This window comes from Carettochelys insculpta, chromosome 6 (assembly GCF_033958435.1).
Source record: "Carettochelys insculpta isolate YL-2023 chromosome 6, ASM3395843v1, whole genome shotgun sequence".
Lineage (NCBI taxonomy): Eukaryota > Metazoa > Chordata > Testudines > Carettochelyidae > Carettochelys > Carettochelys insculpta.
In genome coordinates this window covers 95,572,459-95,599,656 of record NC_134142.1, presented here as the reverse complement: position 1 = coordinate 95,599,656, position 27,198 = coordinate 95,572,459, and the positions used below count along the sequence as shown (strand labels likewise).

Here is a 27,198-nt window from a genome sequence, read left to right as displayed (position 1 = left end):
TACACTAGTGAACTTGTCCAGAACAATGTCAATAAGAATGGGTTTCCTACACAGACTCAGGTTTAGATGAGATCACAAAAAAGGTCATCCCGTTTTTGTACTTCACTGTGTTGTGGAGCAGGCAAAATGAAGTTGATGTACTGTGAATCCCTTGAGTGGACCAATGAATAGCTGTTTACCCTCAAACTTGACACGTGTGTAGTCAGAGACAATCCAGTCTTTACGTGCCTGTGGTTCTCTAATGCAAAAAGAGAAGTTTATTTCAATTGTTTGCTATGATTTTGAATTGCTAAACAGCAAGATCTAGTCATAACTGTTATGCTTGTAAATAATTTCACAAAGAAGAAAATCAACTTGTACCTGTAGTTACCAGCATTCTGGATGGCTTTCCTGAACTGATCACATGTTAAAAAAGAAACTCTCTTAACTGACGGCAGGAAGGCACTGTTTTTACTTTTTGCTTTTAAAGACTTCAATCAGGATTTCCCGGTTCTCCTTCTGTATAGTGAAGAACCAGGCAAGGCTGATACTCAAGTTTTCTTAGTTAGCAGTAAATATGATTACTGTGACTCTTGGCAAATTTGCCAGATTGGGTACCAGCTATATGACTCCTGGAAATACTGTTATACAGGCTGAACCTCCCTAGTCTGGCACTCTTATTTGGCAACATCCGTAATCCAGCAAGATTTTACTTAGCAGTATGACCACTTATCATGGCTGTGGCCAAGTTTCCTGTGGACCCATAAAGTTTGTTTCCAGCCTCAAGTCTTAGCTCTCTGTGTTCTGTGTTGTTACTTAGCTGTTAATTTACTCTAAATGTCTTCAAGAGCTCAGTATGCAGTGAAAGTGTTTGTAATGCTGCTAAACAATACTGACCTCCTGTGGTCTGGCAAGTTCTCTCATCTGGCAGCAGTCAGATCCCAAGAGTGTTGGATTACAGAGGTTCAACCTATACTTGAGTTTTACAACATTTTCAAGAAAAGAAATCAAGACCGTTGATTAACACCATCCCATAAGCTTAAATCCAGAGTAAAATACAGGGAACAGCAATCGGACACGATGAGTGATTTTGTCTGTGTTTTGGTGGGCCTGAATACACTAACTTCCTCCTACACAATGCAGAGGATGATACTGGTCTCTCTTATCCTGCACATCAGACTAAATCCAAAAGAATCTAATTTAAGTACTGCTGCTTAGAATCATACTGCACTTCACAGCATCTTTCACAGACCGTGAAACTGTCATGGTAATTCTTGATCTCTGTCTCATCTGACAGCTCAGCCCTCCCATGCCTGCAAAACTTCCTTATCATTTAGAAATAGTAGTTATGCTGGCACCAGATGCGTCACACTGAATATCCAGATGAAAGGCAGACACCTGCCCAATTCTTCTCTCCCTAGTTCTTGACTTATATGCAGAAAGCCAACGCTCTCCCCAAAGCGCTCTCTCCACTTGGCAATTTGGAAGCTACTTTTTCTACAATTAAAAAGATGCTCTACACTAGGCTATGAAACCTCTTCACACCTTGCAGTGCAAGACACACACAATACTTGACATAAAAACAAGGGGGAGGGGAATTTTAACCTTCATAATGAGACTTTTATCCCCTGACAGGTGTATGTGAAATCTGCCTAACATTGGAAACAATTCCATCTGCTACCGAAAGGCAGGACAGGCTTTGTTTTTCCAACAGATCTCCTTTTCCAGAATGTTTTTCAATATATTTACACAAATATTATGCAGTGATGTAGATGGTTATGTGATGCACATATTTACAGGACAGAATCCCAGGAGCAAAATCCGCCAAGAGAAAATGGAAGCATCAAGCCAAGGGCAAAGGTCATCACAAACAGATATAAAAAATTGCATTTCTTCCTGGAGATTTTAGAAGTTTAAAAGACACCATCCCCCATTATCCAATTTCCCTTTTATCTTTTTTCTGCCTAGAGACCCACTGAAGTCAAACAAATCAACAAGTACACACAAAATGTGACAATCTGATTATCTTCTCACAGCAGTTTTATACAATGTTAAATCCACTGATTTCAATAGAGTACAGACATCCCTTGAAATGTGTGATTTCAGATGGAGCTTAACTCATGTTAGCGCGAGTTAAGTTCAACTCAAAATCCCACTCCACACCACCCAGCTCCAGCTCACCACCCCCACACCTGACTCCAGCTCAACTGCCGGCAAGGCCACGCAGCTCCAGCTCAGCTCAGCTCCACCACCCTATTCCCCTCCCATGGCCCCAACCCACCATCAGGCTTAACCTTCCCAACTGCCCTCTGCCCCCGCCCACAACTCCAGGAGTAACCTTTCAAAAGGAGCTCCAGGTGCTCCTGCTGCTTCCTCAGCCCCAGAACGTGTGCTGCTGGGGAAAAAAGCCACCCCTTGACTTACATGAAATTTGAGTTCTGCAAGTGTGCATGGGACCGCAACCCTCACATAACTTGAGGGACTAATGTACTCCTAATTTAAACACCTTTGTACAACTTAGAAAGGAAAGGAAAGGAAAGGAGAATGCTGATGATTTGTTTATATGGTAACGTGTATTCTAGTTTTTTAAAAAGTTAGCCAATGCCACAGAAACCAATATTTTTGCCTATAATCCAAAGGGCAGTGAGGGAGGCTAAGGACCTAGGGCTTATGTAGTTCTCTGCTGGAAGTCAGCTACTTTCTAACCCCTCCCACTGCACCTCACCAGACCAGATTCTCAGCTCCCTGCTGCAGTTGGGCTCTTGGCTGTGACAGCCATATCTGGAGTCCAGCTGCTGGTGGTGAGCTGTGAGCCTCAGGGCAGACACCAGCTTCCACCTTCCTGACTCCTTGATCTGTCATGCCCAGCAGCACCTCACTCCCAGCCAGGCTGCACCCCAGGCATATGGCAGTTGACCCAAGGCTAAAAGCTCCCTTCTCAGAGCCCAGAAGCTTGCTTGAGTCTCCTTACTGGGAGCTGCCTGGGCTTCAGGCATTGGGCCTCCCCACAGGAAGCCTGGCTAGGGGAGGACAGTCAGGCTGCCCGTGGCAGGGAGACTCTGGACAGCACCAAGGCTCAGCACAGAGCCCCTCCAGACCAGGGCCCAAGTGGCTCTGAGCAAGATGGGCAGCAGCAGGGTAGGATGCCCAGAGAGCAGCTGCAGTCTAGCTGGCGCCTGAGATCCATACTGGTGATAGCCTGGTTTTCTTGTCAATTTCACAGCTCCAGGCTGGAGTCATGAGACTGACAAGAATGAGAGCCAACAGCCAAGGTAAATAATCTGGTGTTCACACAGATACTGCACTGCCCTAGTTACATTGCTGTAAGTCCTCTCGTGGAGGCAGAGTTACGTCAGTGTAGCAGGACACTTGCATTGGCAGTGCGTGCCACATAATTCAGTTGATACAAGCCAGATTACATCAACCTGTATACTGTCGGGTTGCTGTTTTGAAAGAGGATGGGGTGAAGAACATTGAATGAGACGGGGTTATAATATGGGAGGTGTGGAAGGAGAGTGGAGTAGCTTTAAAGTTTGAGATTCAGATAAACTTTGCACATGTAACCCACACACTTCACTGCTCATCTGAAAACACTCAAACCTTTGAGATTTCCTAAACCCTAATTATATTGCAATTGTATTTAGGACTTCAGATAATTAGCTCTGGGAAGTATTTTAATATCCCAAACTTATGAACATAATTTCAAATTTGACTCTAGGGCTCATTTTACTCTACTTAAAGAAGAAGAAGAAAAAAAGACTGAAGACTTGGAGTCAGAATGTCCAAATTTGGAATTCTACAAGTATACATTTTCTATGTTGCACACAGCTGCAGAGCTCAGTAGCGTGGCAATATTTGAGGGCAACTGTGTTACCATTTTAAATATAGATTTTTTTGGGTGAACCTTTCTAAAAGAATGGGGCTGGAACTCTAGCCCAGAGGCTGAATGCAAAATTAAATTAGCATCCATTTTGGGAAGACATATATACTCAAACATACAAACAGGCACACAAGACAAGACAAGACCAATCTTTTGCATGCTGCTACATATCTTCTAGCATCCATGCAGGAGAAACCATTTTTGTTCATGACTTATAAAAAGCGTCTGGGCTCCCCAGCTCGAGCTGAAGTGATGGTTTCAGTGCCATAACCTTTTCCTAGCTCTATAAGAGCACTACTGAAGTAGCAATAAAAACGCATTTGATTTGGCTCTGCTGAAAACGCAGTGGTTTGCATAGATAACACTGTGAAAGGTGCTGTATAAAAATACAGATTTAATAAAAACTTTTTTTTTTTTTAATATAGGTAGTGAGAATGTCAGGAACAGGGGAGGGAAAGGAAGAATCAACATTTGACATCTGAAAAGGTACAAAACAGGAAATAAATATTTATAAAAGATGTTTAAAAGGCAGCTGACCTTATAAGTTCATTTTCATTTGTTACAAAACAAATCTGGCCAAACTCTGAACCGGTGTAACAGATAGAACCTCACTGAAAATAAAGGAGTTGTGCCTGTTTGCACCAGCAGACAATTCGACCCAGTGTTTCCAAGGAGCGGTCTCTAGAAATTTGTGCTTTTCAGCGCTGCTTAAAATGTTTCTTTAGCAACCAAGAATGTCTAATCTCCATGCATTAGTGAAAGCCTGAGCTGCCTAAGAAACAATGGGATTGTTTATTCAATATTAAATGCTGAAGGTCACAAACAAGCTGAATGCCAGGTGCCTATTTTTTATACACTGCTCCAGTTCCTTCACACATAACGGTACATATATGTACACGCATTCTGACTAACCTGTATAACTTAATACATCAATATGATGGATTAATGCTTTCCCAAAGGAGTAATTTAGTGCCTGATCCCTCAGCCCCTCCATATATGTAGCACCATCAACGGACTTTGATGCAAATGCTGAATGAAGGAGGGCTTTCATAATCCAGCCAGACCTTATTCTTTTGAATGTGTACAGGGATGAATTGCATCTTCTTGCTGTGGCCCACTGGAAGTAGGAAGGAACTGGGAGCCCTGGGCACTGAATAATTATGTGAGAAAGGAGGAGACAACTGGAGGGATACTAGGGCTGTAAGCTGTTTTATTTTTTCCACATTAAGAATCACTTGATGTGCCTTTTATTTTATGGAATAGTTCCTAGATAATGGGCCATTGTGCATTACAGATTGAACCTCTCTCGTCCAGCACCCTCAGGACATGACTGGTGCCAAATGATAGAATTTGATGGACCACAGGAGGTCAATACTGGCTAGCAGCATTACCAATATTCTACTGCTTACTAGGTTCTTTGACATTTAGGGTTAAATTACAGCTAAATAACAGCACAGAACATGGAGAGCCAGGACTAGTGGCTGGAAACAACCTTCATGGGACCATGGGAAACTTGGCCACTCCCATAAGTGATCATCTGGCTAACTAAAATCATGCTGGATTTCAGATGATGCTGGATTGGAGAGGTTCAACCTGTACAGCCAAATACTTTTAAAAAAAAATAAACGTACACAGTGAAAAGGGACTACTGGGGGGGGCCCAAAGGGAAGGGAGAAAGAGAACTGGAGCTGCACTAAAGGTAACGCAAGACTATGGAGGGAACTTCAGATAGTGCTGATCAATTAGAAATTACTATACAGGATCTGCTGAACAGTCCATGGAGTCTGAGTGCTCTCTGTGATAGTGAGTGGTACCACCAATTTCAGCACAGAGTAAGTTTTTTTTAAAAGACAAGCTAGAGCCCTGCATTGGACTCTCTTTAAAAACCTGCTCCTGCTATTCTGGTAGAGAGTTCTGCTAGATCCCAGTCCAGTGCAGGGCTCTTCTACTGTTAACCCCCAATTTAGGGATTTATAATGGAAGGGCAGCCTAACACTTAGAGTGGCACTATACCACTACCTTTTTACTTTATTTTCTGGGGAGCTGAATCACTATGAAGCGAACATGCTGTGGTTTTTGGGTAATAAGCATCTACTGAAAACAAACATTTGTGTTATTTGATAATGCAAGAAGTTAGGTTTGTATTGTATGGCCACAACACCGTAAGAAAAGGTTAATTCTTAAAAGAGAAGATGTGTCAAATGTCTGGGGTTTTTTTAAATGTTGTTTTCAGTTCTTTAATTATGTTGTAAAACCTTGCAGTTCATAACCTGCACTCACCTTCTGCTGTACACTATGGATTCATATAGATTCCTAACTTCATATAAGCTAATCCGTTAAACCTGAAACTTACAGTAGCCCATTAAATGGGCAAACAATTCATTTTATATTCTCCTCCTTGTTGTGTTAGTGCAAAGGTCATCTAAAGAGGAGGCCTAATTAATCAAGCTGCCAGAGCCAATGAGGAGGAGCATGCTAATAGGACTTTTATTTCACCCAGAAAAGCAGTGGTCTGACAAGAGCTAGAAAATATGGCCTTGGTGTTGCTGTTTATTAGCAGGACTGAGATCAGTGGTAACGAGAGCCAGGCAGTTTATTTTAGATAAAGTGCTGCATGTCAAGAACTAGCAGCAATTGGAGATTCCACTGACGAGAGGCAAGACTCTCACAATATGTGTAGTTGATAAATGCAATGAAGTTGGGAGAGGGACACAAACTAAAACATACTGTAAAGTACCCTGAGCACATGCACATTCATATAGAAATGAGTTAAACTGTCTAAAGCAGGTGTTTCACAGCCCAAATTATGGAGTACTTATAAAAAGTGGATTTCTTCCATAGGAATAAATGCACAGGGCTAGACTAGGGGACCTCAAGGTCCCATCCAGCCATATGTCTATGATTTTACACACACGGGCAATAGCCACAGGAAGGGACATGGCCCACGGAAAAATAGTGTAGGGGGTGCCCCCGGGGCAGCCTATTGGTTCATTAGGTCAACTGGCCTATGTCTGAAGAGCTCTCAGGCAGGTCAAGTTCAGGACCAAGTTCACAAGCCAACTTTCACATTGCTCTCCTGTGAGCACCTCGAGCCAACTCCCAACTTTACTGAAAGCAAAGGTGACAGTCACACTCCCATATCTACTACCCTCCTGAAAAAATACTTTTTTTAAACTAAATCCCATGGACACATTTAAAAGTAACACTAGCATACCTACATGTGCCTGGTTGTGAGCAGTGGTTCCCCCTAATATTTTCCATGCATGGGCAAAATAAGTTTTATGTGCAACAAAGTATACCAAAATGTGCACCACCAATAGAAAACCATGCTGCCCGCTGTAGGCGCTCTGCTAATCAGCTGGGAGAGCCCTGACTCAAACCTAGGCAAGTTTGAGCCCAAGTGCTCAGCTTACAGAGACCACTGGTTGAGGGGCACAAAAGACGTTCACAGATACTAAGGCGGCACTGGACTCTCAATAGAAAATAGAACTTGCTGTGGGAATAATACGTAAAATTTGACATTAATTATTGTAGTAGTGCACGCTTATGTGAGTCCTCAGTCCACAGTGTATTTTATACTTCATGCCAGGGGAGGTGGTATAATTACCAACCTTCTGAAAGTTATTTGTTTTTTTACAAGACCATTACTTCCAGTTGGACAGAGCAAACAGGCAATAACTTTCTAAACAGAGAGACACAGATTAACATTTCAGTTGGATAATACGATCAAAAGCCTGCCCACAGCAACATCCTATGAGAAAATTTAAGCCAAATGCCTAGGCCTGGAAAAGGAATGTGCAGCAGAGGCAAATATGGGACACTGTTGGGATACAAAAGTAGATTAGGGAAGGGAAGTAACTTGAAGCTTCTCTGTGTCAACTAAGGAAGGCTCTAATATTTATGGCTGCTACTGTAGATCCAATTATCCTCATCCTGAATAGTTTCTCAATTTCCCTCTGAGAACGCTCTTGTCCAGATCTTGCTTTGGGAACCAGCCATAAGCATTTGGAATTTGAGGTTGCAGAATCACGTTCTATGGCCTCTAGCTTTTGTCACCAAGCTGAAGACAGTTGAGATCCAGCTCTGTTGTGACAATGAATGAGGGTACAAGTTAGTGCCCACTCTAATAGTGGTAGTTGTGACATGGATGCTGAGATGTTGCACCCCGTATGCTTTATGGAAATATGCTTATGAATAGGAATACAGTAGCGCCTCTATTTACACAACCGTTGCATTCCAACACATCCTCACATACCTCGAATTTCACATAAGTGGGGGCGGGGGGTGGCTTTTTCCCCAGTGGAACACACATTCTACAGCTGAGGGAGCAGGAGGAGCACCTGGAGCTGCTCTTGAAAGGTTAAGTCCTGGGTTTGGGGGGGTGGGGGGAGAACAGTTGGGGAGGGTTAAGCCTGGCAGTGGTTGGGGCTGTGGGAGGGATTAAAAATGGGGTGGGTTAGGGCTGCAGGGAGTTGGGGCGGGGCGGAGTTGAGCCAGAGCCACATGGGGCAGGGGGAGCCAGTTGAATTGGGGCAGGGAGTTGAGTTAAGGTCACATGCAGGGGTGGTTTGAACTGGGGAGGGGTGAGCCACAGAGGGGTGGGGGTGAGCTGGAGCCATGCTCAGGTGGTGAGCCAGTGGGGGTTTGAACCAGTGCCGGGCAGGGGTGGAGGGTTGAGCTGGAGCCACAGCTGGGGTAAGCCAGAGCCATGCGCAGGTGGTGAGCAGGGCTGGGGGAGCTGGATTCTGAGTGGTGCTTAACTCACATTAATGCAAGTTAAGCACAACTTGAACTTGTGCAGTTTGAGGGGTTACAGAAATATGCCTTATGCAAAATATAGCAGAGAACTAGTCCCTTAAAAAGTTTTAATTTACACTCAGCAGATTATATCTGTGTGGATGTATCATCCCTGCGCAGGTTGCACCTCAAATCTGGAACTCTTGTGGGGACGACGGGTGTACAAAGACTAGGGAGTACTGGGTTAGAATACATGTATCTTTTGTTAGCTACTGCCCTGCAAGTGTTAAACAAAAAACCCACCTCAATATTGCTAGGTCAGACACTAAAAGAGGCTGATTTTCATTTTTCACATTGCTCAGCCTTGGCAGCAAGGTGGTAAAAAGTATGTTTTAACGCCAAAGGATGTTCTTCACTAGATTAGAGCTATAAAAGTAGGTCAAAATTTGGAACTATTTTAATTGACAATGTCATTTTACAGTACACTTAACATGTTCTCCGCTGGTCTTGAAAGCTTAGTAGTCTTATTACTCTGTTGCATTATTACTTTAATAGAAACTAAACAGTCTATTAAACTGTGACTCTAATGGGCCAAATCTTGCCCTCTCCAAATCCCTAAAACTATTATGATCTAGAGCTTCAACTAGTGAAAATTGTTATAGTGCAGGTAGAGAGACTAAACTTTGTGACTGGCTAATCAAAACTAATGGCATAATTTAGCTCTCCAGTGTAAAGCACTCATGGCACTTTACAAAAAGTACAGCATATGTCTTTGCCATAGTGTGTCCAAGATATATGTAAATTGTCAAGATCGTGACAACTGCCCCTTTTGCTGCTCTCTTGCTTGACTAAAGATGTCTTGAACCTAAGTGGCAGAGAGCTCCATCCCTCGAAAAATATTTATTTCCTGCCTTGGTTGATAATGCCACACTTTGCTTTCTGAATTTGTTTAGCCTGAGTGTATCCACAGCAACCATTTCTTCCAAGGCTTCATAGAAATGTCTTCTTCAGATTGTCTGCTTACCTTTTGCGGGGCTACTATTGTTTTAAAAACAAAAGGGAATCTGCACCTTAGTTCCAATGCCATTGCTACAGAAACCTTATTTACAGTACGTGGGAAAAAAAAATCCTTTCTTACAGCCTCCTTAAATCTAAGCCTCATTTAACTAGTGGGACATTTTTACAATGGGTTCACTGACAGTCTGTGATAAATGTCTGTGTAACATCCTTCAACAATAGCCCTGGTCTTGGCCATAACCACAATGTGTATAAACACAACATTGGTTTTAACAATGCACAGGCCTGAATAGTAGGAAGTGAAGGAAAAGACAAAACATATTTACTAATCCTTCACCCTCCATCCCCCACTGGTTGGTGGGAAAAGGAACATCCACTGTAAAATTGTGAGAATTAAAAAGTTTAAGTTTCTAAATAGTGTATAGGAGGCCTTTGAAATCTTGACCCAGGCAGTCAGCTTTCCTGAAATTTGATTCTTTTAAGATAAGATTTGGCAGCAGGATGAAAGCAGCCCTACCCACTCCCTCCAATATGTCAGAGACATGAAAGGAATGGCTTATGAATACATGCAACTCACCCATTTGGGAACCACACCAGTGCCTATTTGTCCTGAAAGATCAGTGTTAGGTTACTGTGAAAAATCAAAATAACCATAGCCAGCATGAACTTGATCTCAGAAAACAATGAGGGCCAGAGTAAGGGTTTTTATAGCATTTTAAAAAACTTTATAAACATCAGTGTCATGCGTGGAATTAAAGGACCTAGCTGTAGGCACTGTGTTTTGAACACTGCACACCTTTGCTATGTGTTATGCCTTAGAACTTGGTTGTAGAATGAGAGGAAGGCCAAGGGTGCCATAATTCTACTACAAACAAAAGTTTATTTATCCAGCTCAATTGCTTTCCTACTCAGAGTAGGTCTCTTAATTTAATATATCACAATGCTGGACATGCTGAAGCTACAGTATTTACACTGGAGACTACACTGACATTCTCACTAAATGAAATTTCCCACTTGTCCCAAACACTTTTAATATTGCTTCTATGCTAGCAGTTTGAAATGTCACTACATATTGTCACAATGACAAATGAGCAAAGGACAAAAAAAAGCCATCTGACTAGTTTCCCCCAGTGAAGCAAACCCGGCAAATATGAAAACTTATTGTGTGTGTTGCCTTTTGGTTCAGCCCCAAAATGTTAAACATAGCTGAGGTGAGTATTACGATGTGGCATCATTCAGAAAAATCTGGTTAGGAAAACAATCAAAAAAATCTGAGTGCACTGAAGGTCCAATCTCATAAATGCCCTCTGAATTACTGCCAGAAGTAGTCTCATTATTGCAGTATTAACAATGCATCAGTGGCAATGGTACAGGTTCAAATAACTAAACCATAAGTGATCTCATCAGGTACTGAAAATCACTAAGGCTATGTCTACATTACAGTGATTTGCTGGCAGAAATTTGTTAGAAGATACCTTCTGACAAAACTTCCATCGACAGATTGCGGCCAAACTACCAAGCAGATCCCAAGAACGATCCGCTCTGTGAACAGAGCTCTCGCAACAAAACGGCCAACTACAGAAGCACCGCAGACAGGGCTGCCCAGTGTCCCGGAAGCACTGTCTGTTGATAGACAGCCCCCTGGAACGTCCAGACCAGCTTTCGATCAACAGATCTCTGTTGACAGAGGTTTTATGCAGGGTACGGCTGTCGAAAAAAGTGCTGTGTTCTGCCGAGTTACTGTTGACAGAACACCTTGGGAATCTGGACACTCCCTGGGTTTGGTTGACAAACCCCTTTAAGGCTACGTACACGCTAGATTCAGTCTCCAGCAGTCAGATATGAATGAAAAATTGGGAAAAAAAAACCCCTCAAAACTTCTGTTTCAGAAACCAATGCACCAGGGATAGATTCTGCTTCCACTGAAGTCCACAGGAGAATTTCTGGCAGACAGGAAAGCTAGGGATTTCACATGACCTACACATCACCTTTATGTTACTGGCTAAAGTGTCGGCTATATACTAAAGACTGGGCTTTGTAAGTTAAATTTTGTGGGCTTGAAACAGTGAATATTTTATGAAAAGGAGCTAGCAGCAATATTAGAGCTTTTTTATTATAAGCACTGCCTATATTCAGTAGAAAATATGAAATTCTGCAGAATTACCAGATATTGACACAAAATTAGTTTTAGGTGTCAGATTTTATATATAAATAAAACATATTTCTATTAAACGATGCCAGAGGTCAGACTGCAACACAGATCTAAAACCAAATTTTCTGACATTTGGCATTAACGTTCTCCAGTACAAGTTGTATTGCTTAAAATATAATAAATGTCAGAAGGTAACTGTTTCAAACAGTTCTCTCTACTATTCTGACAGCATTCAAGCAAAAAAAAAATATATATAACTGACTTAGTCTGTTCTTTTGAGATCAGACTATGTGAGTCTTCATTCCAATTTGGAAGGATTTAGTCCCCAAAAAAGACTTTTGGTGAAATCCTGGCCCCACGCAGTTAATGGGATATCTGCCATTGACTTCAATTGTACCTGGAATTCTCCTCTGGAATATTTTCCACAAATCAGTTTGCAATATTGAGCTCCTATTTTCCCCATACAAAAACAACCTGTATTTTTAAAAACAGATCACTGAGGCACTCTCACTGACCTCAGTCTTGGAAACACTTAAGCATACAGGTAATTTTACTTATGTGCAGTTGCATGGAAGCCAGCAAGACAAGCTATAGTCACGTGTGTACGTATTAGCAGAATTGGGACCATAAAGAGGGGAATTACTCTAAAGCCTTTCCAGCTGTAGTTTTTTTTAAAAAAGCTGGGCTTGACTGAAATCTCTCAGGACTAAAACCTGCAGTCTTTATCAGGCAGAGTTCCAGCTAACAAAGAAAATAGGGTAAAATTGAGAGTTTGGCTGACTAAAGACCTTCAGGATCGAGAGAACAATTCTAAAGTCCACTGCCATCTATCCATCTTTTTTGTCCACAGTGGCGTTATTCCTCATCATGCAGAGGCAGAATGCTATTGGTGGAAGTGTCGCGTTTTGTCGACAGACTGTTGGCGAAACGGATTGCGTGTGTAAACACGCCATGGGTTTTGTCAACAAAACGCTCTAGTGTGGACATAGCCATCAAGCCTATTTCAAAACAGAGCCACTGGATGCACTATGGCTTATTTCGAAATAGGCATTGCTCCCTTGGGCTGTCTCTACACTACATTTCCTTTTCAATAGGGGAATGCAAACGAGGGAGATCAAAAATGCAAAGGAAGCGCTAATTTACAAATCTTGTGCTTCATTTGCATAATCTCACATGATATTTTTGGAAAAGACTTTTTCGAAAGCAAAAACAGTCATGTAAAGGGGGTTCCTTCCAAAATAAACCCTGTTTTCAAAAGAATCCTTCTGGTTTTTTTTTTTGTTCTGACTAATTAAGTGGGATGAAACTTTGGTCTCTCAGAGGTCCATAGGAGTTTTGCTGTTGACTTAAATGGGGTTGGATTCATCCTAGCTGACTACGGGCAAGGCACATCACTTCTTTTTAATATATATGTAAACTAGGCATAACACCCATGTGCCTTTGGGTTGTTGTGAGGTTTAATTCATTAACCTTGGAAAAATACTTTGAGTTCCTAAAAAGGACAATACTAAGGCTATACTCCAAGATCCACTGAAATCAATGAAAAGATTCCCCTGAACTTCAGCGAAACCTGTACCAGGCCCTGAGTGTAAAGAAGCAGTTTCTACAGAGCAGCAATATTTTACATGAAAAAAACATAATTGTGTTAAATGAGTATCAGTGCAGACTACAATAAACTCAGAAAAGAGAAGTTACTCACCGTAGTAATGGTGGTTCTTCGAGATGTGTCCCCGTGGGTGCTCCACGTTAGGTGTCGGGCTCGCCCCGGTGCCGCAGGTCGGATCTTCCAAGCAGTTTCTGCCAGACCGCGCATGCGCCGGTGCGCGCCGCTCCCTTGCACGCTCCTGGCCACGTGCGCAATCCGGTCCCCGCCAGTTCCTTAACCAACCGCCTCGGATGCTCCTGAAAAACACTAAACAGAGATCCGAAGCGGGGAGGATGGGCGGGTGGTGGAGCACCCACGGGGACACATCTCGAAGAACCACCGTTACTACGGTAAGTAACTTCTCTTTCTTCTTCGAGTGTCCCCGTGGGTGGTCCACGTTAGGTGACTACCCAGCAGTAACCCAAAATAGGAGGTGGGTAATCAGATCATGTGCAGCTTGTCCCCGAGAGGACTGCTGTCGAGAGCTGGGTATCCTCTTGGAATACCCTGTGAAGGGCGCAGTGCTTGGCGAAGGTGTCATAGGATGACCAGGTCACCGCTCTGCAAATGTCTTTTAGCGCAACGCCCTTGAAAAAGGCTGTTGATGCCGCCACCGCCCTAGTGGAGTGAGTCCTAGGCGTGGCCAGTAAAGGAGTCTTTTTGAGTTCGTAGCACATTTTTATGCAGGATACGATGTGCTTCGAGATTCTCTGCAATTCGATTTGGGAGCGAGAGAGACTAGGAGTCTATCCGTTTTCCAGAAGGACTTGGTCCTGTCTATATAGAAGGCTAGCGCCCTCCTCACGTCCAGGAGGTGTAGGCACGCCTCTTTGTTAGAGTTATGAGGCTTTGCATAAAACGAGGGTAAAACAATAGGTTCGTTAATATGAAACTCAGAAGAAACTTTAGGAACAAAGGCTGGATGCAGCCATATGGTTACCGCCTCCTTGGAAAATACTGTACAGGGTGGCGTTGCCATAACTGCCGCAAGCTCGCTCACCCTGCGAGCTGACGTGATTGCGAGAAGGAAGGTCGTCTTTATCGTAAGGAGGCAGAGGGAAACCATGGCTAAAGGCTCGAATGGTGGTCCCGTTAGCGCACTCAGCACCAGGTCCAAGTTCCACGAAGGTGGAAGCGGTTTCCGAGGGGGGTATAGGTTCACCAACCCTTTGAGGAACCTGGTAACCATAGGATGGGCGAACACCGTGTGCCCTTCCTCTTCGTGTCTGAACGCCGAAATGGCGGCAAGGTGGACCTTTAACGAGGATAGTGAGAGTCCTCCTCTCTTGAGGTCCAGTAAATACTCTAATATCACAGGCACAGGCACCGAAAGGGGGGTTAGCTGTTTGGTAGAACACCATGCCGTGAAGCGAGTCCACTTCTGCTTGTAGGTCTTCCTGGTGGAAGCCCTCCTGCTACTTTCTAGGACTTGTTGCACTTCCTCCGTACATGTGCTCTCTAGGGAGCTCAGCCATGGATTAACCACGCTTGTAGTCGCAGGCCTTGGGGGTGCGGATGCACTATGGACGCCTGGGCTTGCGTGAGCAGATCCGGCGCCACCGGGAGGGGCATCGGTGGACGGTCCGACATGCGCAGGAGTAGGGGGGAACCATTGCTGTCGATCCCACGTTGGGACTATCAGGATCATTCGGGCTCCTTCTCTCCTGGCTTTCTGCGAGACTTTGTGGATCAGCACTGTGGGAGGAAAAGCGTAAAGCAGGGGGCCCCTCCAGGAGATCGCGAACCCCCATCCCAGTCCTGCCCTGGAGCAATATCGTGGGCACTTCTTGTTGTGTTGAGTGGCAAACAGGTCTATCTGGGGAAAACCCCATGCGTGAAAAATCAGTTGTAGCAGATCGGGACTGATCTGCCACTCGTGCGCGAGTGCGAAACGCCTGCTCAGCTGGTCTGCCTTCACATTGTGAGTGCCTGGTAAGTATGAGGCTTTCAAGGTTATATTGTTGGCGATGCACCAGTTCCACAACCGGACTGCTTCCGCACATAAGGCACGGGACCGAGCTCCTCCTTGCCGATTTGTATAAAACATGGTGGAGGTATTGTCTGTACTGATCCTGACTACTTTGCCTTGTATATGGTCTCGAAAGTGTCTGCAGGCGTTGAACACCGCTCTGAGCTCCAGTATATTTATGTGCAGTGACTGTTCCGTGGAGGACCACAATCCTTGCATCACCTCTTCGCCCATGTGTGCTCCCCACCCTATGTGGGAGGCATCTGTAGTAAGAAAAACCGATACTTGTGGTTGGTGGAAGGGTACCCCTGTTAGCATGTTCTTGGGGTTTACCCACCATTGCAGGGATTTGCGCACCTCTGTTGTGGGCGACACCACCCTGTGAATGGTGTGCGCTGCCAGTTTTTATATGCTCGCCAGCCAGTGCTGCATGCTGCGCATATGTAACCTGGCGTTCTGTACTACGAACGTCGCTGCTGCCATGTGGCCCAGCAGCTGTAAGCACGTCAGAACCGGCACCGTAGGGCTGAAGGTGATGACTTGCACGAGGGAGCCGACGGCCTGAAAGCGTGTCTCTGGTAGATACGCTCTCACTGTAATAGAATTTATGCATGCCCCTATGAACTCTATGTCCTGTGTGGGGTCTATCTTTGATTTTGCCAGATTGGTAACCAGGCCGAGCGAAGAGAACGTGCCTGCTGTGATTCGTATCATGCGTAGTACCTCCTCCTTCGAGGCCCCTTTGAGTAGGCAGTCGTCCAGATACGGGAATATAAATACCCCCTGTCTGTGCAGGTAGGCTGACACCACTGCCAAGGTCTTGGTGAAGACTCTGGGGGCCAAGGAGAGGCTGAACGGTAGGACCTTGTATTGAAAATGTTCTTTGCCTACCATGAACCGGAGGAATCGTCGGTGAGCCGGATGGATAGTTATGTGAAAATACGCGTCTTGTGGTTCGCAGCCCTCGACTTAATCTCCATCGTCCAGTGCCGTAAGGATGGAGGCGATTGTGATCATCCGAAAGCGTTGCTTGCGCAGGTACCGGTTGAGGCCTTGAAGATCTAAGATGGGCCTCCAGTCTTTCTCCGTGAGGAAGTATCTGGAGTAGAACCCTTTCCCTTGCAGTTGCTCCGGCACTCTTTCCACTGCCCCTATGAGCATAAGATGGTCTACCTCCTGCTTGAGTCTCGCTTCGTGGGAGGCATCCTGCAGATGGGGCCTGGGTGGAGGTCGTGGCAATGGGAGCGACTGGAAGGGGATGGCGTACCCCGTGGCTATGATCTCCAGCACCCATTTGTCTGTGGTGATCCTTTGCCACTGGTCGTAGAATGGTCGGAGGCGATGGTGGAATAACCGCTTCGGATGACCTTGTGCGATGGTAGTGATGGCGCAGCCCTGGATCTGTGTGTCAAACTTGTGGCCTTGGCCTTGCCCCGAGGACGCACGGCTCTGTTAGGAACGTCGCCTGGGAGTTCTATATTGTTGATGCTGTTGATGTCGCCCTTGCTCGTAACCCCTGTGGTACTGGGGATGCTGTGGCTGATACTGGTACCGTCTTTGCTGAGGGTAGTACTTTTTCTTTCTGTATGGAGGGGTGTAGATCCCTAAGGTCCTAAGAGTGGCCCTTGAGTCTTTACTGGAATGAAGGACCGAGTCAGTTGATTCAGCAAACAGCTTCTGTGTGTCGAAGGGGAGATCGACGATCTTCGCCTGCAGCTCCCTCGGTATACCTGATGTTTGGAGCCAGGACTCCCTTCGCATTACCACTGCCGTAGCTGTTGAGCGTGCTGCTGTGTCCGCAACATCCAGGGCGATCTGAACTCCCGTCCTTGAGGCTGCATAGCCTTCAGCACCGGCTTCTTGTCCTCTGGAAGTGAGTCCATGAGGGAGGTTAACCTACAGTAGTTGTCAAAATTGTGGTTCGCTAGATGCGCTGCGTAATTCGCCATTCTCAACAGTAGGGTGGAGGAGGAGTAGACCTTTCTGCCGAACAGCTCTAGTTTCTTGGCATCTTTGTCCGTTCCCCCTGTTTTGAACTGAGACGTTTTTGATCTCTGTTGAGACGGTTCTACCACCAGAGAATTTGGTTGAGGGTGGCTGAATAGGAACTCCATGCCATTCGCCGGCACAAAGTATTTCTTGTCCGCTCTCTTGTGGACAGGCGGAATAGTCGCAGGGGTCTGCCATATCGTGGTGGCGGACTCCAAGATTGCTTCGTCAAGCGGTATGGCTATTTTAGAGGAGGCCGGAGGTCTCAGATTTTTAAGGAGCTTATGTTGCTTCTCTTGCAGCTCTGCTGTCTGGATGCCTTGCGTGAAGGCCACCCTCTTAAACAGCTCTTGGAACTGTTTGAGATCGTCCGGAGGATGGACGTCCCCCGGGGCCGTAGCCTCATCCGGGGAGGACAGCGAGGAACTGCTAGGGTACGCCTCTCTGGACCCCTCCGGGTCCTGTTGACGGTGGTACATCCGCTCACTAGAAGCTTGCGAGGGAAAAAACCCTGAAATATCTGAGTCTCTGTCCCCGTTCGCGATTGCCCTCAGGGATACGGAACCGTCTGTGGGGATCTGTCCCTGGTAGTATGCCTATGGTGTCTATGCCCCGCATGATAGGGGCAACCATGGCAACAGGGGCACTGCTCCTGGGATGGTGACCTGGACCACTCCCTTGCTGCACACCCCCTACGTCTGGGGGAGTGAGATCTTCTGGAGACATGGGACGCTGGAGAGACCGATTTGTGATAATACTCAAGTGGCTCGAAGCCCAAGAAGGGCGAAGGTGGTCCAAGCCATGGGGAGGCTGGCTGTAGAAATGGAGATGGGGGCTCCGGATAGGCTAGGGGTGACTCCTGCCTTCTCGTTGGAGTCCGCAGCATGAGCCAAGGGCTCAGAGAAAGCAGCTCTGCAGCCCTGTCTGGAGAGGGACCGCAGTGCCGTGTTTTCTGTGCTGCCTTTCCCCTCCCCTGTGGGGGTGGCTCCGCCCCCTGACGCGTCAGGGATCTCGGCCCCGTAGTCTGCACCGCACTCGGCACGCTCCTCAGCAGTGCCGTGCGGGCGGTCTCCCCCGGTGCCTGCAGGCCGCATGCCTGTGCGCTCTGCGCCGCCGGTTCCCCGGGGGTCAGTGCCACTGTTTGCGGAGCCGCCGGTTCCGGCGCTTGCTTGGTCGCCGCCCTGCCCGCGGTGCGGGGCAGCTGTTTGATCATCGGAGGCCGAACCTCCGCCACGTGTGTCTCCGCGCCACCGCCAATCAGCTGTAGCTGCGGCTGGGGGCTGTGCGCTCCACCCGTCCCACTCACTGTTGCTGCCGGCAGGGATCGGGTTGGGGAGATTCTCCTCCATTTTTGCGCTGATGGGATTAGGGACACGGCTTTCCTTTCATGGGCCCCGGAGGGTCCCTCCTGCTGCGGCCGCTCCGGCACGTCTGGCTGGAGGGCCTTGTCGAACAGCAGCATTTTCAGCTGCATTTCCCTGTTCTTCCTTCCTCTGGCTGTTAACTTGGCGCAGAAGGAACATTTCTGAGTGACATGGGATTCCCCCAAGCACCTTATACACTGACTGTGCCCATCAGACGCTGGCATCGCCTCGTGGCACGACTCACACTTCTTGAATCCTGAAGAGGACATTGTGGTGAGTCTTTGAGTTGTTAATAGGATACTTAGCACCTTCTCTGTGCTTGTTCCCCTCTCGGATAAAGCCTGCCGCGCCCTAGGCTCCTGGCCTCTGGTGCTCCGCTTGTTACTAGGATTGGAAGCTTTGAATTCCTTCCCTTTCTTTGTTTTTTTTCTTTTTTTTTTTGTTGAAAACAACCACCGACTAACTTAATCTAAGACTGAAGAAACTTTAAAACAATTAAAAACGTTAAATACGCTAACTCTGGCCGTAGCCTGAGCGGATTCCGTCTGCAGCCGATGGCGGTTAAAGAGGAACTGGCGGGGACCGGATCGCGTACGTGGACAGGAGCGCGCAAGGGAGCGGCGCGCACCAGCGCATGCGCGGTCCGGCAGAAACTGCTTGGAAGATCCGACCTGCGGCGCCGGGGCGAGCCCGACACCTAACGTGGAGCACCCACAGGGACACTCAAAGAAGAATGAAAAGATATCAGGACAGAATGCACAGCAGAGAAGCAGAAACAGAAATAGGGCTGGATCATGCAAGCACTTTGTTTGAAACCTGGACTAAATGCAGTTCTTAATATTAACAAAGTTACACACATGACAGCAGTTAGCAGGATTAGATTTTACATCAATCTGCAAGGAGGAGTTAGTTTATTCTCTCTCTCACACCAGACATACATGTCTTGGTATTGCTTTTTAATACCATCACTTCTATCTCATCTATTCCAATCTCTTCTGACCACCACCTGTGTTACAGTGACATGTTTGGAAAGTGGCCAGGAGTGGCATATAGCAGCCAATCCTCATCTGTTTTATCAATAACATGAACAAAACTGGAAAGCACAAAATGACAGTGTCTTGGTATTATGCCTTTCCCCTGGAGACCCTTGACTCCAATACCACAGGAAAAGGTGACACCACCTCCTATAGGGCTGGACCCTGCAAATACAATGAACGTCGGGATCCCAAGACAGGAAGTCATGGTCCTTGAACTGCCAAATATATGAAGTTGTGCAAGTTTACACAGCAACTCAATTTCTGAACAGTGAGGAGACAAGCATATCCAGCAGGAGCCAGGAAACAGTAAGGCTAGATTTACTGTGCATATCTAAGGGACACCTAAGGCCTTCAGCCACCCTGTGTTTATTTAAAAAAAAAAAAAAAAAAATCATGTTAACTTAAAAACTCACACCCTGCTACGTAACATCAAGAATCAGTTGTGTCTATAAATTACTGAGATGACCCTTTCTGGCTAGCATTTGCAGTAATCTATTACCACCTATTCACCTGACACGTTACCATCTGGAGAAGATCTGCCTCAATATATTCACATATAGCAGCACTGTTGTAGTACCTGAAGGCTGTGATGTGAAACTGATAAAAGCAAAGAACAAATGAATTTCATCACAAACTGAACAATGTTAAATGTTCAGACTTCTACTGACCTATGGCCACATAGCTAGGAACATCATGGGTCAGACTGACAGTCTAATGAGTTGGATGTTACACCTCCAGGGCTATGTCTAGACTGAAGAGATCTGTTGGCAAGAGATGTGCAAACTGAGCAAAACATTTGCATATCTCCTGCTGACAGTTCTGTTGGGAGAGGCTTTCTGAACATTTGGCCCATCTACACAGGGCGGATGCGCGAAATATCAGAAAAACTTCCTCTGCCATCTTATCCCTTCTGCCTTGTGGAACAAGGATGACTGGAATGTCAACAGAAGGCTCCCACAGTGGCAGACTTCTGTTGGGAACTCAGAGGCCTTCTGACAGAAGCCTGCAATCTAGACCTAGCCCCATAGGGGCAATATTTGACACTTCAGAAGATCAAGGAGAGGAAAAAAAAAAACCAACCCACAACATTCATTGCAATTCAACTCTTTGCCCCGACCCATGGAGATATTCACATGAGCCCAGAAGCATTATACTCACTTACTCTTATATGGACTGATTATAAATATTAGATTATAAAATTGTCCAGCTTTTTTTTTTAAATCCACATATTGTCCTTGGATGAAATCCTACCTGGTTTTGTGAAAGTGCATTGAAGGAGAATGTAAAGCCTCTTCCTGAGAGTACCAAGGTAAAGTATCTATCCAAACATAGCTACTAGATTTGGCAGCATTTCATAGCCATATAGGACTAATTCGCTGGCTGGGTGCATGGCCATCGCCCTCCTTCCCCCATAGCGACTAGGCAGCAGCAAGTGGCATGAGCTTATTAATGTGCATTACCCCAAGAACCTCAACCCCTCCTGTGCTAAGATTGGTTTGATAGCATAAGACCAGCCAGCATTTCTCTTGCTATAGCATAAGCAACTTAACTCCAGCAAGTTTAGCTCACTAGGGAATCAACCTTCTTAGTCTGTCATGTGTTTTCTGTATGTTTCTATTGCTTCGCTACTCATGACTGAAGAATGCCAATGCTTTCACTGTTTTGTTAGCATCAGAAGAATGCGTGTGTGAGTGAGTGAGAGAGAGGTTTTCCATTTCTTTTTAAATAATCTTAATGTGGTAGAATGTTTGTAACGCCTGGCTTTAAATAATTAAGAACTGAAATTAAAAAGAAACATGGTGCAAGGAGGGCCGTGTAATCTGCAGGCAACGATTAGTATATTAAAGCTATTTCGTGTTTCTCTTCTGTAACTAAACTAAACTCTATTTTACTCTGAACTGTAAATATGCTTAGCACCTCACAGCACAGGATTCAGAGGAGGGGGCAGAAACAAAAGACACAGAGATGGACATGCACGGTGTGTGAAAGTGTATGTTTAACTGTCTGAAGTCGTCAACAAACTTATCACAAAGAAAGCTGCAACAGAAGGTTCTGGAGTTGCCATAATCAAATTCAAAAACTTTTCTTTCATGGTGTATTAACCTACAAATGTGTATTTATTTCCCCAGTGCTTTTAGTGCTTTTCTGTAACTGATACAACCAGCTTCATCTCCCATTTGTAAAATGCATTTATAGTACCAAGCAAACCTTGGGACTGCACTGCTTGCCTCTGTCTACACCTTGCTCCTGCTTCTCCACCTTATCTGCTCAGGAAGAAATTTCAGCAAAACTCTTCCTCTGGTCACTGATATCGCTGGGAACCAAATCCATTAAGATATTTCTGATCCCCTACTCCTGCTATTTTAACTGCCTGCTGTGCAGGAAGGAACTGATAAAAATAGGATTACAATGCCCTTACAGATGAACTACCAAGAGGCTTGATTGTGACTGATGCTAGAATAAATACACACTGGTAGACCCTGAATTTCAATACAGCTTTTGACAGATGGTGCAAAAGAATGGAACGTTTCCACTGCCTCATTCAACTGGAAAGAAACTAACCACTATGGAAGCTCCTGTGGTATTTGTTTTTACATCTTTCATTGTAAAGTGCAGGTTGTTGTATTTTTTGTTTTTAATTACTATCATTTTGTAGAAGGTCAAATGTGCTCCCCCCGCCCCAAGTTGCACCCAAGCATTTGAATGCAGCTGTAAGTTTCCCTTCAGGTTTTGGAACTTTTTTTGTTCTGAGGTTTATCAGGACCAAGTAAACAGTTAAACAGTTCAAAAGTGAATCCAAATGGAAGTTTGGAATCTGAAGTTACCGTTCACGATTTTGTGCCCCCCACCCACCTTCTTTTTGGCCAGGATGGGTGTGGTTGGTAACTAAACTGCATAGATGAACTCCCTGGGAATGAGAAAAGTCATTGACACACAAGGTGTAGCATTTTCTGTGCAACCATTTGAAAATAACGTAATTCTCCCCCCGCCCCCCAGAAGTCAGCAATTTTGTAATTTACTCTCACTGGGTACATAATCTGTCCTTTCTTCCTTCATCCCAAAGCAGGTGGAGTAAAAATAAAAAAACAGTTGGCTTTTGGTACCACCAAAGGGCACAATAATTCCATCAAATATTTGGGATTCCCACCCCCGCCCCCCAAACACTGGGCCCTTAATATTTCAACTGAAATAACAGTTTTAGTTTTAACAAACATCAAGTAACATGCTTATGGCCTCAAATAGCAATTACAAAAAGTCAACTCAAAAGGACGCATTTTCAGTTTTGGAGAGAGCTCTGTGACTTCAGGACACATATAATCAACTCTCACTCCACTTAGCACATCCACTCCACCCGTCCCTATAAAATGCCACTTTTTCATTCTGTAAAATGAAAGACAAAGCATTTCAGCAGGTTGGTAACCTCATAAATAACATGAATAGTCCCATTAACTTCAATGGAAATCGGTCACTTTCTCACACTGAAGCACACATTTAATGCTTTGTTGCAATGGAATCCAAATCACCCAAATGAACATAAAGAAATTGTAACACCTAACACTTTACCTGTCAAGCATTGGCTAGTTAACCCACCTCACAATGCCCTTGTGAAGTAAGCAGCGCTAGCGTGTTTTGCAGATGAGGAAACCGTGTAAAGAAATAACATTAGGCACCGCAGACCTGCAAGCCAGTATCACAGATATTTGAACTCGTAGTTTCCTAACCTCCCAACCTGTAACAGACTGGACCACAGGCAACATATAAGTGGGAAACTTTGTCTTACTGTTTTCAGCAGTTACGCAAACAGCAGCAAAAAACAAAAAACTTCTCATCCACTACTGCCATCTGGTACTGTTAATTTAGGCCTAATCAAAACAGAAAAAGCAGAAGCAGCCTGGTGTCATTGTTGGGTACAAGTTACCATAGGCCCACAAGCAGTATGTCCATACACCTTCTTTGAATGACTCTCCTGTGGACCGCATGGCACTGCAGTCCCACCTAGCTCTTCCAAATAAACTATCCGGTTTTAATAATACAAAATAAAATTTTGCATGGGGCATGTAAAAACCAAACTGCAAATTTCCCAAGGCATCTTTTATCCATCTGCTGACAATACAAATGGTTGTCCAAATCTGTCCTCTATGCTGATGTTTGCAATATACTGGACAGCACAATGAAGTAAAAGATGTGTTGCTGCAATTTAAAATCTCTGAATATGAATGAAATAGAATTTTTAAAGCACTAATGGCCAAATTATTTCCTCAAGCCCCAGCTTAGAAAAACACTTAGCCATCATGTTAAGCACATGCCTTAAGATGGTTAAGTGCTTTGCCTAGTCAGGGATTCATAATTGCAGGCTGGGCCCAAATCACTTCCATGGCACTGTGTGAAAGTGTTTGAGGGCAAACATTGACTTAGAATCATCACGGGCTAAAGGTGAGTGTCAAAAATACCTTTGACATTTGCCTAATTCTACTCCCAATCCCCAGATCACTTTCCACTGGCTTCAATGAGAACAGAAGGAGAATTTTTCAAAATCCTACCCTATTGCTACTTGCATGGCAGCCAATTACACAATTCTCACTGACCAAATGCTGCTGGCTCAGTCTAAATGAGAAGTAAAAGAATGGCAACAGATAGGTGAATTATGGAGCTGCTCCTTCAAATTGGTGAGCAAAAAATAAAGATAGTGGACAGGCAGAATTAGATAATAACAAGACTTGCTACGTAGCAGGAGGGTAGTCATGTTAGGGTAGTCTCTACCCGCAAAAACAACACGAAGGCTTGTGGCACACTGTAGACTAAGAGATATACTGGACTATAAGCTTTCCTGGGTAAAGACCCACTTTGTCAGTTTGCCACATTAAACTAATTATCAAACAGCTATGGGAATGTTTGGAGAGACTGAATCTCTCTCGCTCAAATATCTGCATCTCAAATTTCTATAAGTTAGTTACAAGTATACTGTATCAGAGCAGTTATTTGAAGTCATTGACAAATAGTGAACCAGAAAACTGAAAACATGCTGTACTGCTCTCCAAATACAAACTAATCTGCCAATTGCCCACTAGATGGTCTAAATTCAATGCTGAGAAAAGAGGCAAATCACACAGATAACGCATGCTGCTGCTATCTTTTACCAAGTTGTTTTAGCCACAAAATCTTGCCACACTAAATCGGTTAATCTTTAAAGGTGCCATAGGACTCCCCTCATTTTTTATTATAGAAGCATGAATGTGAAACAGCAAAGGTTTATAAAGGACACATGGATTAAAGCAGAACTGAAGAAGAGAATATTGGAGGTGAAATATAGGTGGACTTCAGTCCTCTCAAACTGGCTTAGATGTGAGGACTGTCACATAGCTTGACCTGTATCAGAGGGGTAGCCGTGTTAGTCTGGATCTGTAGTAGCAACGAAGGGTCCTGTGGCACCTTATAGACTAACAGAAAAGTTTAGAGCATGAGCTTTCGTGAGTTAACTCGCTTCTTCAGATGCTGGTCAGCATCTGAAGAAGTGAGTTAACTCACGAAAAGCTCATGCTCTATAAACTTTTCTGTTAGTCTATAAGGTGCCACAGGACCCTTCGTTGCTAACAGCTTGACCTGTGACTGTAGGTAGAGATGGGGAACTTTCTGGGTCAGGGGCCACTGACCCATAGACAGACCAGTTGGGAGTCACACAAGTGAGAAGTGAAGAAAACCCAGCACACCTCACTGATGTGGTTCTGCAACTGACAAGGCAAAAACAGCCAACAAAATGAAAAAAAGAGAGACATTCCCCTCACACACTAGCCCCAGAGACGGGGAAGATGTAGTACATTTTGTAGACCCCTCTAGGTTCTGGGGTGGGGCCAACAATAAGGGATTCAGTGTGGGAGGAAGATGCCAGAAAGTGGGTTTGGGTTGTGGGGACGGTGCAGGAGCAGGCTGCAGGTGGGCACTCTGGAGAGGCTGGGAGTGGGGGTCTGACCAAAAGAAGGGCTGCAGGTGGGGAACAGCCATGAGCAGCTTTTTGTGGAAATGTTCCCTTCCCACCCCTGCCAGAGCCTGTGGGCTTGATCTGGCCCTGGCTTGCTGGATCTAGTCTGTAAGGATCAGGTTTCCACACCCTCCACGCTGCCACCGGCTGGGTGCTGGGGTGGGGAGGCCCAAGCCTCAGGGTCTGGATCCAGGCAAGCCATAGTCCAGAGCTGGACTGCCTGCCAGGGGTTCCCCCACTCCTGTGGTAGACACAAAGAAAGGGAACAAAGCAAGGCAAAGGAGGGTTGCTGTGAGGACTTGTATTAGAATCAGTTTTGCCCAATATCTTTATTAATGCTCTTGAAGAAGGGTACACAGCACATTAATTAAATTCACAGACTGTAATATGTTAGCAGGTGTTACAATCACCACAGAGCAGAGAAAAATCACGCAAAAGGACCCAGAGGTTAAAAACATGCAAAGGAAAAAACAAAATGGGATTAATCCTGGGGGAAAAAAGCAACCTGATGCATCAGGCAAAAAAATCAATCCACAGTATCAAAAACTGTTAAGCCACAAGAGACTGGGGTGCAAAAGTTAACAGAATATGTATGAGTTCACACTATGACAAGCTAAAGCCATGGTTCCCAAACCAGCACCCCCCACTTTGCTCTTCTTTGCCATCACCCAACACACCTTTTAACAAAAAATTCAATTTGTAATTTAAAACAAACAAAAACTTGATATAAAAATGTTATTTTAAATAAGTACAAATAGTTTCTCTTGGGCCCCTGTGGGTGGCTGGTGCAGCCCCAGCTGCCTGAGCCAGATCTACCTGTGCCAGTTGCCAGCCTGCCTGAGTCCTACGCTGCCAGAGATGCCCGTCTGAGCAGCCCGAGCCCTGCAATCCCCCACACCTGAGCTCCTACCCCAAGCCAGGCACCCTCAGTCCCCCATCTAACTCCATCCTCCTCCTCTTTCCCCCCGCAACAACCTTTGCAGGAGGCAGCTAGCTCCACGTGGGTCTTCATCGGCTGCCTGCTTTTTATAAGAGCTGCACCGGGTCTCCCACATAAAATGGCAGAGGTTGAGAGCTAGAACCAAAGGCCAGCTTTTTCTTCGGGTACAGGGGGAAAATGATGGAGGCTGCCCCTACCGGCCTGCCCCCTAGAATTTCTTCATGCCCCCCAGGTTTGGGAAACCATGAGCTAAAGTGATCTGGAGCTGTGGGGTCACTTCTGAGATCAGTGAGCTCTTTGGTTATTCCTCTTTATAGGGGCACTGAAACATACGCATTGACACACCAGATCAAACCAACAGTCCATCTAACCAAATCTCTCTCCCCACATATATTGTACTGGTGCAACTGCACCTGAAGTACGGTGATTTGGTTCAGAGACCCTCAATAAAAGATTAAAAATGAGCAAATATTAGGAGAAGCAACAGAAAAAGCTGTCCAGTACTTATAACC

At 45.2% G+C, this 27,198-nt stretch overlaps 1 protein-coding gene across 3 annotated transcripts in view; it reads right to left on the bottom strand.

Annotated features, from left to right (window-relative positions):
• MPPED2 (metallophosphoesterase domain containing 2) overlaps window positions 1-27,198 on the bottom strand; it is a 129,879-nt gene that overhangs the window by 12,782 nt on the left and 89,899 nt on the right. Inside the window, exon 5 of one of the 3 annotated variants that reach the window (XM_074998987.1) lies at window positions 106-238. The exons of the other annotated variants lie outside the window; for them this stretch is intronic. Within the exon in view, the coding sequence (XP_074855088.1) occupies window position 238 (1 nt within the window). The 3' untranslated portion in view covers window positions 106-237. Of the gene's footprint in view, window positions 1-105; window positions 239-27,198 lie in introns of those variants that run through there. 3 annotated transcript variants of the gene reach the window in all.